Source organism: Citrus clementina, unplaced genomic scaffold, assembly GCF_000493195.1.
Source record: "Citrus clementina cultivar Clemenules unplaced genomic scaffold, Citrus_clementina_v1.0 scaffold_9, whole genome shotgun sequence".
Classification (NCBI taxonomy): domain Eukaryota; kingdom Viridiplantae; phylum Streptophyta; class Magnoliopsida; order Sapindales; family Rutaceae; genus Citrus; species Citrus x clementina.
This window is the reverse complement of record NW_006261964.1, coordinates 10,675,766-10,687,892: the sequence shown is the minus strand read 5'-3', so window position 1 is coordinate 10,687,892 and position 12,127 is coordinate 10,675,766. Positions and strand designations below refer to the sequence as shown.

The 12,127-nt window shown below is 32.0% G+C and overlaps 2 protein-coding genes and 1 long non-coding RNA gene across 7 annotated transcripts; all 3 read right to left on the bottom strand.

The window, feature by feature from the left end:
* Positions 1–1,863: 1,863 nt before the first annotated feature.
* LOC112098208 lies at positions 1,864–3,420 on the bottom strand. 2 transcript variants are annotated; one of them, XR_002905290.1, is made up of 5 exons: positions 3,393–3,420; positions 3,190–3,295; positions 2,921–3,086; positions 2,318–2,421; positions 1,864–2,218 (listed from the first exon to the last, which is right to left on the bottom strand). It is a non-coding gene; the product is annotated as an uncharacterized LOC112098208 (long non-coding RNA). The 2 variants fall into 2 exon arrangements; XR_002905291.1 differs by lacking the exons at positions 1,864–2,218; positions 2,318–2,421 and adding an exon at positions 2,781–2,802.
* A 3,334-nt stretch (positions 3,421–6,754) lies between these two features.
* Positions 6,755–9,308, bottom strand: LOC18032415 (arogenate dehydratase/prephenate dehydratase 2, chloroplastic). Of its 4 annotated transcripts, none has more exons than XM_024192119.1 (5): positions 8,744–9,308; positions 8,565–8,650; positions 8,385–8,459; positions 7,610–7,655; positions 6,755–7,064 (listed from the first exon to the last, which is right to left on the bottom strand). In XM_024192119.1, the coding sequence occupies exons 1-4, from the start codon at positions 9,018–9,020 to the stop codon at positions 7,638–7,640; spliced, it is 456 nt and encodes a 151-aa protein (XP_024047887.1). In that variant the 5' UTR covers positions 9,021–9,308; the 3' UTR covers positions 6,755–7,064; positions 7,610–7,637. The 4 variants fall into 4 exon arrangements, with proteins under 4 accessions (XP_024047887.1, XP_024047884.1, XP_006420641.2 ...); XM_024192116.1 differs by having other exon boundaries at positions 8,410–8,459; XM_006420578.2 differs by having other exon boundaries at positions 8,410–8,459; positions 8,565–8,632.
* A 599-nt stretch (positions 9,309–9,907) lies between these two features.
* LOC18032717 (trans-resveratrol di-O-methyltransferase) lies at positions 9,908–11,911 on the bottom strand. The gene is made up of 2 exons (XM_006420575.2): positions 11,112–11,911; positions 9,908–10,471 (listed from the first exon to the last, which is right to left on the bottom strand). The coding sequence occupies exons 1-2, from the start codon at positions 11,877–11,879 to the stop codon at positions 10,169–10,171; spliced, it is 1,071 nt and encodes a 356-aa protein (XP_006420638.1). The 5' UTR covers positions 11,880–11,911; the 3' UTR covers positions 9,908–10,168.
* Positions 11,912–12,127: the final 216 nt, after the last annotated feature.

The following is a 12,127-nucleotide window of genomic DNA, read 5'->3' as shown; positions in this document are numbered from 1 at the left end:
ACACAGATTATAAAAGCTTAGAGAATTTAAACACGTAAAAGTGAAAATGTTAGTGAGACTTCGAGCATAAAATGACAATTTTACCCTCTATAAATATGCATTCTCTAGTACTCAACAATAGATTTAGAATAACAAAGTTGATTTTATGCTTTTTTTTAACTTATATATAGAAAACAAGCACAACAAGCAAGAGGAATTGAACCAAGTCCAAACTTATTCATACTACAAGTTCGTCCCAATGGCTAAGCATAGAAAAGAAAATGGGAAGATAAATATTTGACTTTGCTCATAAAAGAAGTGCGTTTATTTATTATGATCATATTCAATTTCAATTCTTTATTGCAGTAACAAATAGGTACTGAACTTAAGCCACTTAATTTATTCAAGATGTTTCATGTAAGGGGACATTGGCAAGTAACAAGGCAAAGGAAATGCATGTGTGTATTTGATATTAAATTTTCATAATATTCCTGATTTATTTGCATGATTTCATTACTATATGCACTCACACAAATGTATTTATTTATTATAGGAAACAATGGAATCAATGAGATCCACTGTTGTAGATCAAGGCTTGCCAGTGGATGAATGGAAAATATATCAAGAAGTGACAAGAGAAGCAGCACATGGTCGTGTTGTTGGTCAGGGAGCAGGCATCAAAGGCAAGGATGTGTATGGTTCTCCAAGTCAAGGACGTAACAAGCATCAATGTAGTAATTTAGAAGTAAAAGTAAAAGACTTAGAGAAAGGAATCCAGAAGTTGAAAAGAATGATAAAACTTGTTCTTGGAAAGTCTGTACAAGAATCATGTCGTAAGGTATAGATTGTTTATTTCATTTTATTAATAGATTAAGTGAATGAATTTTTCTATGCTTTGAGTTCTCACAAAAAATGATTGGTGACTTGTCATTGCTCTATTAGTTGATGAACTTAAGTAATTATGGACAAGCTTCTAATATAGGTGAATGATGAAATAATTATTAGTTTTTTTGAAATGGAGACTATGCATCTATATAAACTTGTTTTTATTACAATATTTTTCTCATTAGTCTCAGCTTCTTGATTATGTTTTATACAAGTTCTTGTTTTGGTAATAATAATGATTAAAATTCCTTCTTTCACCTAGGACATTGTTTTGACGAGAGAAGATGATGATGGGTATGAGGATGATGAAGTTGAGGCAAATGATTCAGCAACTCAAGTTGTTTTAGAGGATGATTGAACATATCTAAGATATGGTGATATCATTTTGTTTATAATTTGGTTTTTTTTTCTGTAAAAGATATTATAAAATTGATATTTTTGTTGCATTTTTGAATGATGAATGTGATTTTATAAATTGTTGAAATTAATGAAATTACATTTAGTATATTTCGTATATTATTATTATGTTTGTTACATTACTTCCCTAATATAGATATTTCAACAATAAAAATAATAAAATAATAAAATAATGTTATTATATAAAATAATGGGGGTCATTAAACAACAAATTAATTATATACACTATAAGAAAAAAGAGAATAATTGATATTTAAAAACTGTCAAATAAATGAATATTTGACAATTAAAAAGTGCCAAATATTCCTGTGTCAAATATGCTTATTTGACATTTAGTAAAATTGTCATTTATTTTTGTCAATTAATAATAATCAAATATTTTTCACAATATAAGATTGTCAAATGTGTATGACACATAATAATAGTCATATACATGTGACATTATTCAAAATGGTCAAATGCAAATGACTTGATAAAAATATCAAATATTATAATTCCTTGTCTTGGGCTGCACATAATATATATTATAACATTGAAACTTGATAAAATTCAAAATTTTTCAACTAACTTCAAACACCATAATAAAGCATAGGAAACCTGAATTCATATTAAAATGAACTTGCATTGTATGTATAAATGTATCAAATGTCTTAAGTATAAATCTAAAATAAGATTGTTTCTAAAACTATACATTGAGCCTATAGTTAGCATTCCACCATCGGTCCAAATGTTTTTCATAGCAGCGTTGTACGTACAAAAGGAAAATGTGTTCCTGTGCTTAAAATCACATTAAAAGCAACTCCAATACTGATCCCCAGAACCAACATGGGTTGAAACAAAAGTGCAAGGTCATAGTCGATAACGGGCATATCAAGTGTGGGATGCCTTTGCCTTAGATTGTAGACAACAGTAGCAACCACAGTACCAGTGATCATACCTGCTCAGTCATGAGGGTTAAAACGACTGTGAGAGTAAGCATATGATTGTCTTGAACAACCAAGATTGTATCTGTAAAAGAGGGGTTTGTTTCACTTACATTTTGATAGTGCTACAGATGATTTTGGATCAAATCCAATAATCAGATAAGTACAGGAACAAATATGCCACCCCCACCAACACCACCTACACTCCCACATAGCCCTACACATCAAGAAACCAAAATTACTGCCATATACTACTGTTATTGTTTAAGGAAGAGGCTAAAAAAGTAAGTCATGGTTACCAGTAAGGCATTGACAAATTTTGATTGAATTAACTGAGAGCTTTTATTATGAATCCAACTAGATGATATAGTTGCCTTATGCAATGAAAGCATAAGATATCTATGCACAAAGAGAAGGAAAAATCTATGCATGAAAAATATTAACAATAAACTAATGTACTTCAATTGAATCGTATGCTATTTACCTGCATTACTTGTCTCTTTTGCATTTTTTTTCAAATCAAGTCACTAACATAAGTGGTCCAATCAGAGCGAATTTCGTTGATCTCATCTTTATTATAAGTATCTTTTTCATTAAACTGACATCAAAAGACAGAAAACTATATTTATTTGTCACTCCTTCAATTCATAGGCTTCATTTTAACCACATTTCTCTGTAAAATCTGCAATAAGTTTAAGCTATGTTAATGATCTAACCTTTGCACAAAGTATACTTTGATCTGCAATAATCTCCTTCATGAATCACATGACATAGTAGCCGCATTCAACATTACCAATTTGCATAGGCACCTTAACATCATTCCATTTCAAATTAATCTTTTTCATTTGCTGTCCTTTTTTGGCAAGAAACATTCGAATCCCACTACAAAAAAATACAAATCAAATACGAAATATTAAACTCAATAATTATATCTATAGCAAAAACCACTAGTACACTTATAGCTAAATATCTTTAATATACTTACACAGTTACAATTTTTTTTTATATCAACACTGATTTCATTTCTCACTGAATTCAAATAATGAACAACCATTGAGGGCAAGTCGATCACAAGCAAGATCCAATGACAACTATTAACAAATGAATAAAGAGTTAGAAAAAAATACTAATTAAAAAGTAAAAACTAAGTAGATAAACAAAGATATTTAAAGCAACAAAATAACTAACCTAGGATTATATGGTAAGAAGATAAATTAAAATCTCATTAATTAATAAAAATCAATAACATTACTTCCAATTTGCAAGCAATTTGAGAATTGTTGCAGTTCTGTAAATTTCCTTTGTTAAAATGTATTAAACAGACCAAAATGAAGCTAAGTGCATTACGTTAATATATTACGAGAAACATCTCAATAAGATGCTTGTTAAAAACAAAAATAATCTTTTAAAGAGACATTTCATCAAACAAGTAATGTGCATTCAAATAGCAGAGCAGATACGACACTTGGAATCAATTAAATCAACCCTAGATTGTTTAAAAATACAAATAATTCAACTATAACCCTAAAATTATCAAACCAGAAAGAGAGAAGTAGAAAAAAATTATAAAAATTAAAGGAAACAATACCTGAAATTCGAGAAGCAAATGAGGCTAAAGCAAGCTGAAATTCTTTGTGCGTTCTTCTTCGAGAGAGGATGGAGATGAAATTTGAAATTGAGTGATTGATAAAAAATGCGAGGTGATTATTGAAAAGAAATACAAGTTTGAATTTTCTTAAAAGAAACAAAGGCATTCCAAATGTGATATGTGAACGAAACAAGCTCACTAGGCTAAAGCAAGCTGAAATTCTTGGAAGACGGGCAAGATGGGCATCTGGACTTAATACCATATCAATTACAGGTCCACAACATGTGCGTTTTTTGTTTTTTTCTTAAGTCAATAAAAGGAAAACGTAAATGGTAATTATTCAATAAATATATAATATATTTCCACTTATTTGGTAAAACGTCATAAGTATTTGACGTTTAAATAAATTGTCATTTATATTTCACAATTACTCAATTTTTCACAAAATATCATATTTATTTGATATTTCTTAAAAATTATCAAATAAAAAATGTCAAGTATTCTATTTTTTCTTGTAGTGAAAATAAGTCTATTTCCGACAGTGTATCTTTTATTTCTTGGAAATGTCTCATTTTCTTTTATTTCTTGGAAATGTCTCATTTTCTTGTAGTGTACGGCTAGTTAGTCAATGTCTAGGTTTAGAATGAATCCCATTATTTCAGCAAAATATTTCTTCCATATAACAATCACGTTTCTTAATATATAAATTAAAATAACACCAACATAGTACCAAACTAAAAAATATATATGCTTCAAAGACAATAAAATGCACAAATGATACCAAGCGAAGCAAGATAAATGATAATATGTCAAATGAAATTTCTTTATGATGAAATTTTTTTTTTTTCCTTTCCCAAGTTGACGTCATGGATATCAGGACATCATTGTCAAACGAAATTTATGCCTTTTTTTGGTGTTGGGGGGGGGGGGGGGGGGGGGGGGCGGTTGGAGAACGTAGCTGTTATTGTCAAATTAAATTTTACGCACCTTTCTTTTCTTTTCGTTTCGTTTTCTCATGGCAATTAATTAGTTTACTCATGTGGAATTACACATCATTGGCGTTGAAATTGACTTTTAGATACCTCCTTCTAACTTTTTTCATTTCAATTATTGATATATTTTTTCAGCTTTCTTTTGAAACTTTCTGAAATCTGAATGTATTGGGAAAAATATTTAATCAAACTGAAGCTCATACTATTTCGTTTTCGGATTGCTCTGAATAAATCGTAGTGTATATATTCTGCAGGTCGCTTGGAATTTAAGATCAAAATGAAATTTATTTGAAATTTCATTAGATATCCTTATCAAAATATTTGGTTACACCAACTCTTTAGTTAAATTTTACAATATTGTATATTTAAATGCCCACAATACAATTTATCATTAAAGAGAAAATAATATTCACACTGAAATATTATGTGATATGCATGGTATGTAACATGTTATTCACAAATATTACGTGAGTTAATTAAACTATGCCATCGTTATGAATATCATATCATTTGAGGTAAAATTTCAAGATGCCTAATACTACTCTTTGTATAATCACACTGCACTTAATGGGGTGAATTACAATAGAGTCTTCGTTATCTTTCAAATTTACAAATGAGCTAGCAGTTAACATAATCAATCAATTACATCTTTCTTTAAGTGTTTTTTTATTTCCACCATCTCTAGATCCATTGACCATCTTAGATACTAGCTTGCATTACAAGAAAATTAATTCAACTTTTTGAACCTTAAAAGGACCAAATTGACCGTATGGAGGTTTTCCCAGCATCGCTACCTTCAGGTCTCAAGTCTGGTCCAAGTCCACGTGCCAATTGCCACTGTTTATCGACATCTTCCACTGGTTTCTTGACGGCAGCCAAACAATCAAAAATAGCTTCGAATTTCTTTTGTATACTGATCTACATTCAAGCAAGCCAACTTTCTTAAGAGGTTCACTAGTGGCAAACTCTTTTTCATTGAAACATAATAACCATGCATGTCTGTGACTCTCAAGATTGGCTGTGATACCATAAAAAAAAAGTTTCATTGACGAATCGTTGGATGCATAGACAATATGGGGCATAGTGTTTTGCCCAAGATTCTTGGCTTCCACCTAGTTAAATTAAAAGAAACGAATAGAGGTCTAACGGCTAGTGATTAATTCATGGCTTCCATTATTCTTGCTTGTTATGTAAGGTTGATTGTGCTATTTGATCCTCAGTTTTAATTAGCTTCACTTGATTGAGTTGACTTGGATATTATACTGCATGTTAATTGAAGATTTTTGTAATAACATAGTGGAAATGTGATCAAGATAGATAAAACCCTCGCATAAAATAAGGATTTTAATGATAAATTATTAAGCCCGTGACATAATCTTTCTAATAGTAAACCGGAAAACAGAATCCATGCACCCCAAATACAAGTCCAATTATAAATTCTGCTTGAAAAAATTAAAATACTAAATAAAATAATTAAACTTCAATTTTGGCTTACATCAAACAATCTTAGCCAATGATGTTTCTGATTGGCTTAGAAGAATCGTGGGGATGTTATACTTTTGAAATATTAATTTTGAATAGTAATATTACTCATTAATTTGAATAGGTTATTCACTACTAGAAAAATGGTCTTTACTGACATTAGAATGGTGTCAGTAATTACTTTTAGTGACACTTATTAATTGTGTCAGTAATCTGGGAGTCAGAAAAATTGTGACACTTGTAAGTGGTGTCAGTGATTACTATTACTATAGTATCACTAAAATCATAACACCATAGTATTAGTAATTATTGATATCACATTAGTGTCTATAATTACTGTTACTATAGTATCACTATTTAATTTATTTAAAAAAATAAAAATTTGAATTAGCTCATTGCGTATTGATTTATTGGTGAAATTAAAAAACACCACAAAGTAACCAAAAAAGCTTAATTTATATTATAAAATCTTTCATTTCATATTTAAATATTATTAGTACACATTACAAATTCCAACACTCCAACAAACAAGAGATGCGAAATCTCACTCTCATAACTGAATAATCTAAATTACATACATAAAAATTTCTGCCACATCCAATCAGATGCCTACTAGTTGTGGCTAAATTTAACATTTCTAGAAGCTAAAATGAAAAGGATGATTGCCTCCACTATTTGAACATAAGTAGTGCAATTACGTTAACACAACAGTAGCTTCTCCATTCTCCATTCAATAGTGGATGGGTTAGAATACAAGTGAAGTTGAGAAAAAAGAAACTTCAAACACATTGATCAAATCTGCAAATGAATACATGGAAAAGGGAAAAAAAATTGCATGTTAATTTCCAACCATGTGAGAGAAAAAATGGTTAACAGAAATAAACTTTTATCAAATTCACAACACAAAACTCAAACATAAAAAAAAAAAACTTGATTTAACAAAAATAAAAAAATGACGTAATTACCATTAAATTGAACTTTATAACTTATAATATGACTATAATTAATCCAATGGCAGTTATGGTTGAGATGATATTTATCCTAATTTATTTCCCACAATTGCAGTTACGGTTGCATACAAATTATTGTGAAATCTATTTACTTAAACTTTATAACTTATAATTTGACTATGGAATGGTTATTTTTATGAATATTGGCTTATAATCCTTCCTTTGCACATGGAAGAAAGAGTAGAAACATGCAGCAATCAGAATACTGAGTTCATGCTTTAAAACAAAAGAAGAAAGAGTAGAAACATGCAGCAATCAGAATACAGAGTCCATGCTTTGTAAGCTCATCAAAAGTTGAGAAATATATACAGAAGGTTTAGAGCATACGGATACCTGGTGGTGATGTGTCATGCTCAAAAATTTAAACTCGCATACCACCCTGCACAAATATTTGAACATTCAAACAAAGTCATTGAAACTGGTTCTTAAGACAAGAATATGAATTTCAATAATTAACTAAACGAAAATATTAACAACATCTCAATCCTGAACCTGCTCTATGTATAAATAAAACAGGACTGCAACAATAACAATTGCTTCCAACACCAAGTGAAGAAAATTTTGTACATAGGAAGTATGATTGATACTACTGTCTAGACCTTACCAAGCATTGATTACATCAAAATTCCTCCTTTCTTTCACTTGGCAAGGAAAGTGAAATTTCTATTTAGCCATGGCAATGTTACAGACTTGAGTAAGTTATGTAATACAATTCAACTTCTTTTCATGGTAGTCTGAATTTCAATTATTAACTAAACCAAAATATTAACAGAACAGCCTCCAAAATTAAAATTCAAGTAGCTATGCCTAAATCCTTAACAGCACCACCAACATAATGATAAAGCTATCAGGAAGTGAGGGCATGTAACATTTTAACTGTACCACATGCATCTCTACAAATATTCCATTGACAGATCTTGCAACCAGAAAACAAACTTGCGCTTCCCATGGAAAGAGCCCATGAAAACCCATCTATGTTAGTTCTAAAGATCATTGATTGATTTTTCCAAAGTGAAAGAGAATAAATAGAGCTTCTAAAAAAATAATATTAGAAAGAAAAAAACATAAATATACTTCTTATTTCTTAACACCCAGTTAACCAACATACCATCAAGGGGAAAAAAAAAAGATACCAGCATAAGCAAGGAAACACACTGAAGTAGCTGTAAGCTCCACGAACTCCCTTCAATTATAATTATCAATCAAATATTTACAAAATCTCATCAAATCATAAAATTTTCAAAATTATACATAAGTAGCTGCGGTTTTGCGGAAATGAAACAAATACCTGGTACGCAACTCGAAGGCGGGACCCGTCGGATACAAAATTTGAAAACTGAGCCGAAGACAAAGGCCCTGAAACACAAACCAAACCTATACAATAATTAAAAAAAGAAAGAGAGCGAGAGAGAATAAAATCAAATAAAAGCGAATAAAGGAGAAGGACAAGATGGATATTTCTCATACGGGGAAGCGAATTCAACAAATCCTTCGAAGCGGCGTCCTCTTCATCATCATCGAGAATGCTCTGCCGGTGAAGCGCCAGAGCGGTTTTGTTATTGTTATAGCCGATTTTCTCATCGTTTCTGTTAATAGAGGCCTTAACGGTAACGTTAAACCACCGTGGGATGTTAAGCAGACGGAATCTGACGATGCATTTTGGTGTTTGATCCGACTGAGAGGGTTTAGCAGTGATCTGTCGCGAAAGTGGGGTCAGCTGTGATCGTGCAACGGAGGCCGCCATTAATCAACGCTTGAGACAGCGAGACTCAGTCGCAGGTGACTTGCGAGACGAAAAAAAATATATATATATGGGTCTTTAGTGGCATGGTGGATGTTTCGCAACCTCATGTAGCTCGTTAGGGTTTCGTATGGTATGGGTCTTAGAATTTGAGCAATGTTGTTAGGATTTCCCATGGCATGGACCCTTGAATTTTAGGGCTCGAAGGGGAGAATTTTTAGAGGTACGAAGAAGAAGAAGGATCTTGCCAGAGAGATGAGGCGGCTGGCCATAGAATTAGAAGTTAGAGAATTTTATGTTTATGTTGATTTTAGGGTTTTTTGCTTTTGCTTTATATTGTTGTTATTTTAATATGATAATTTGAACATTTTCAACATAAACTAAAATACGAATTTGGCCTGGTGGTTTGTTGTTTGAACATAAAGCACTCCAGTTTTGAGGTCTTAGGTTCGAGTAGCAATTAAAACAAAAATAGACTTTTTTTTTTGTTGTTTATGATACCATAGTGTCGATAATCTCTGATGTTTAATCTACAAACACTATAGAATTAGTAACTTGTGACATTTGTCTGTTAAACACGGAAAATGACCCAAATATATGTAACTACTGATACTTTTTAGAAAAGTGTCAGAAGACGAGTGTCAGTAAAAGCCATTTTTCTAGTAGTGATTTTTGCTTTTTAAATTTTTTTACAAATTATTATTATTTTTTACTTACATTGCAAATATAAATTTTGAATCATTTATCATTAATGTACAACCTAATTGAAGATATCCAAAGTAACAATATAAATTATTTTGCAGTTACTTGTTTTGGGAACACAATAACTTAAGAAAGATCGTAATTTAATTTAATTAGTAAAGATAAAACATAAGAGCAGATGCTGGAAACAATATAAAAATGCAATATAACACGGTACACACTAATCCTTTATTCTTAATATATTAAAGGGTGGTCTAGGATATTTAAGTTTCCATACCAAAAGACTATAGCATTTTAATTGAGTGACTCATCCTATATTCAAACCCGTGTGTCACCTCATTTTCTAGTCATTACGAGACATTTCAACTACTACGCATACATCTTGAACGAAACTTTGCTATTCCATCAAGCAGTACAAGAGACTTGCGGGAATACGGTTACTCAATTCTTTATGGATAGACTTCAATGAGGGATCTCATGCCAAATATAGGTGTTATTTTGTAGTGACTGAAACCAGCGTCGGAGAATAGCTTTGCCCATTCACTTTCAGTTCTCTCTTTTCCATTAGCGTTAACGCTCATCAAAATGTCAAACAAGAACTTTGTTTCGGTTAATTCGCGTTCCTCTTCCTCTGCATTGATAACAATATCTATTATTATGACCTTTCCTCTCTTACCATTGCTTGCAATTGCTTCTCTGCGTTTCTTCAGTATCTTCAACCCATCCTCATCACCTAATCCATGAAAAATCAACTGCAACCATGCCAATCACTCATTTAATTAATATCCACTACTTATAGTGCAGTTCTGTTGTTTGATCTGACATTTTAGTTAAAATATAACTTTTCCTTTTAATAAAATCTCAGTTCGTGCGTGTGTCTATCTATCTATCTATCTATCTATGCGCGCACACATACACAAATCATACTTTTTAGAATGCAGATTGGTTGTTTTAAATATTGTAAAATAATTTTATAGTGTTGTAGATAAAACGCTTTACTACTCCGCCTATAAACACACACACGCACATATAAATACATATACATATAAGTTATGAAAAAATAAGTTTCAATGTTATACAAGCCTTTACCAATATGGTAAACTTCGAATCTACACTCGAAAAAATGAGGGTAACCGCACTAGAGAATGACTACGTAAATGATCATGCTAAAGCCTAAACTTCTAGATTCTGTAAAATCCAAATGTTAATTAAATTTAGAGTTGTGTAGCATTTTGCTTTTACTTTAAATCTGATTTGGATCATTCAAATCCTGATTTTGTAAGATTCTAACGTCCGGATATGTGTGCTGCACACAGAACAATTGAAATAAATCATCTGGTATTTACGAAAACGGTTAAGAAGTTGTTTTAAATTTTTAAAATTGGATCTTACCTTGAAGAGAAAGGCATCTGCCGGAGGGATAAACTGAAACATGTCACCTGCTATGTATTTCAAGTTGTCGGCCTCAGGCAGGTTAGCAACAACATGCGGGAGGTCGAGTACAGTGCATTTGATGCCAGGGAATGCTTCAGAGATGATTCTGGAAAGCGATCCGTTGCCACCTCCTACGTCAACCAATGAGCCCAACCCTTCAAAGATTTGCTTGCACGCGGCTTTGACAACAAAGCTTGTCAGTATTTCAGTGTCACTGGCCATTGCTTCATTGAACCGCTGGTTTATTCCAGGGTTTTGATTCATAAATTCCCAGAACTTGATTCCATGAACAGTTTCCCACAACGTGAGCTCAGTCCCTTTGAACCAACTACCTAAAGACTGAAATGCAGCGACAAAACATGGGTCAAGAAATACTGAAACAGTTGGTGAAAAACAGTAGGGCTTGTCTTTGATGAGCAGAGTAGAAGCAGCTGTGAGCCCGTATGCTTCTTCTTGTCCATTGACTTTGGTTTTGTTAAAGCAGCCCGAGTGAACTAACAAGCGCATGAGCCTGAATAAACCAGTCGTTTTTGTAGGCTGAATATCAAGTGCCGAGACCAACTCAGAAAGAGTGATGGCCCGTCCGTGGCTGTGAATTATATCCGCTATGCCTAGCTCAATCGCGCACTTGAGTGACATCGAGCTTAAATGATTAAACATGAGCTTATACAGTTGAGCTTGGCCTTGAAACAACTCTTTTGCTCCTTGATCTTGATTCGCATCCATAGATACTGATGATCAATTAAATTAAGCTTGCCTGATTGATCACACACTATAATAGAGAAGCACATTATATATAATCACGCTTGCTCGCAAATGTGGACTAACTTTATGCAAGCATGTTTGACTCCTCATGTGAATATTTGCAAATATGATTTGTTATAATCTAACAAGTTACAATCTAACAATACTGTTAGCATGACTTCGTAATGATGCATGCGCATGAGAAAAGGACAATAAGATATATTTACTGA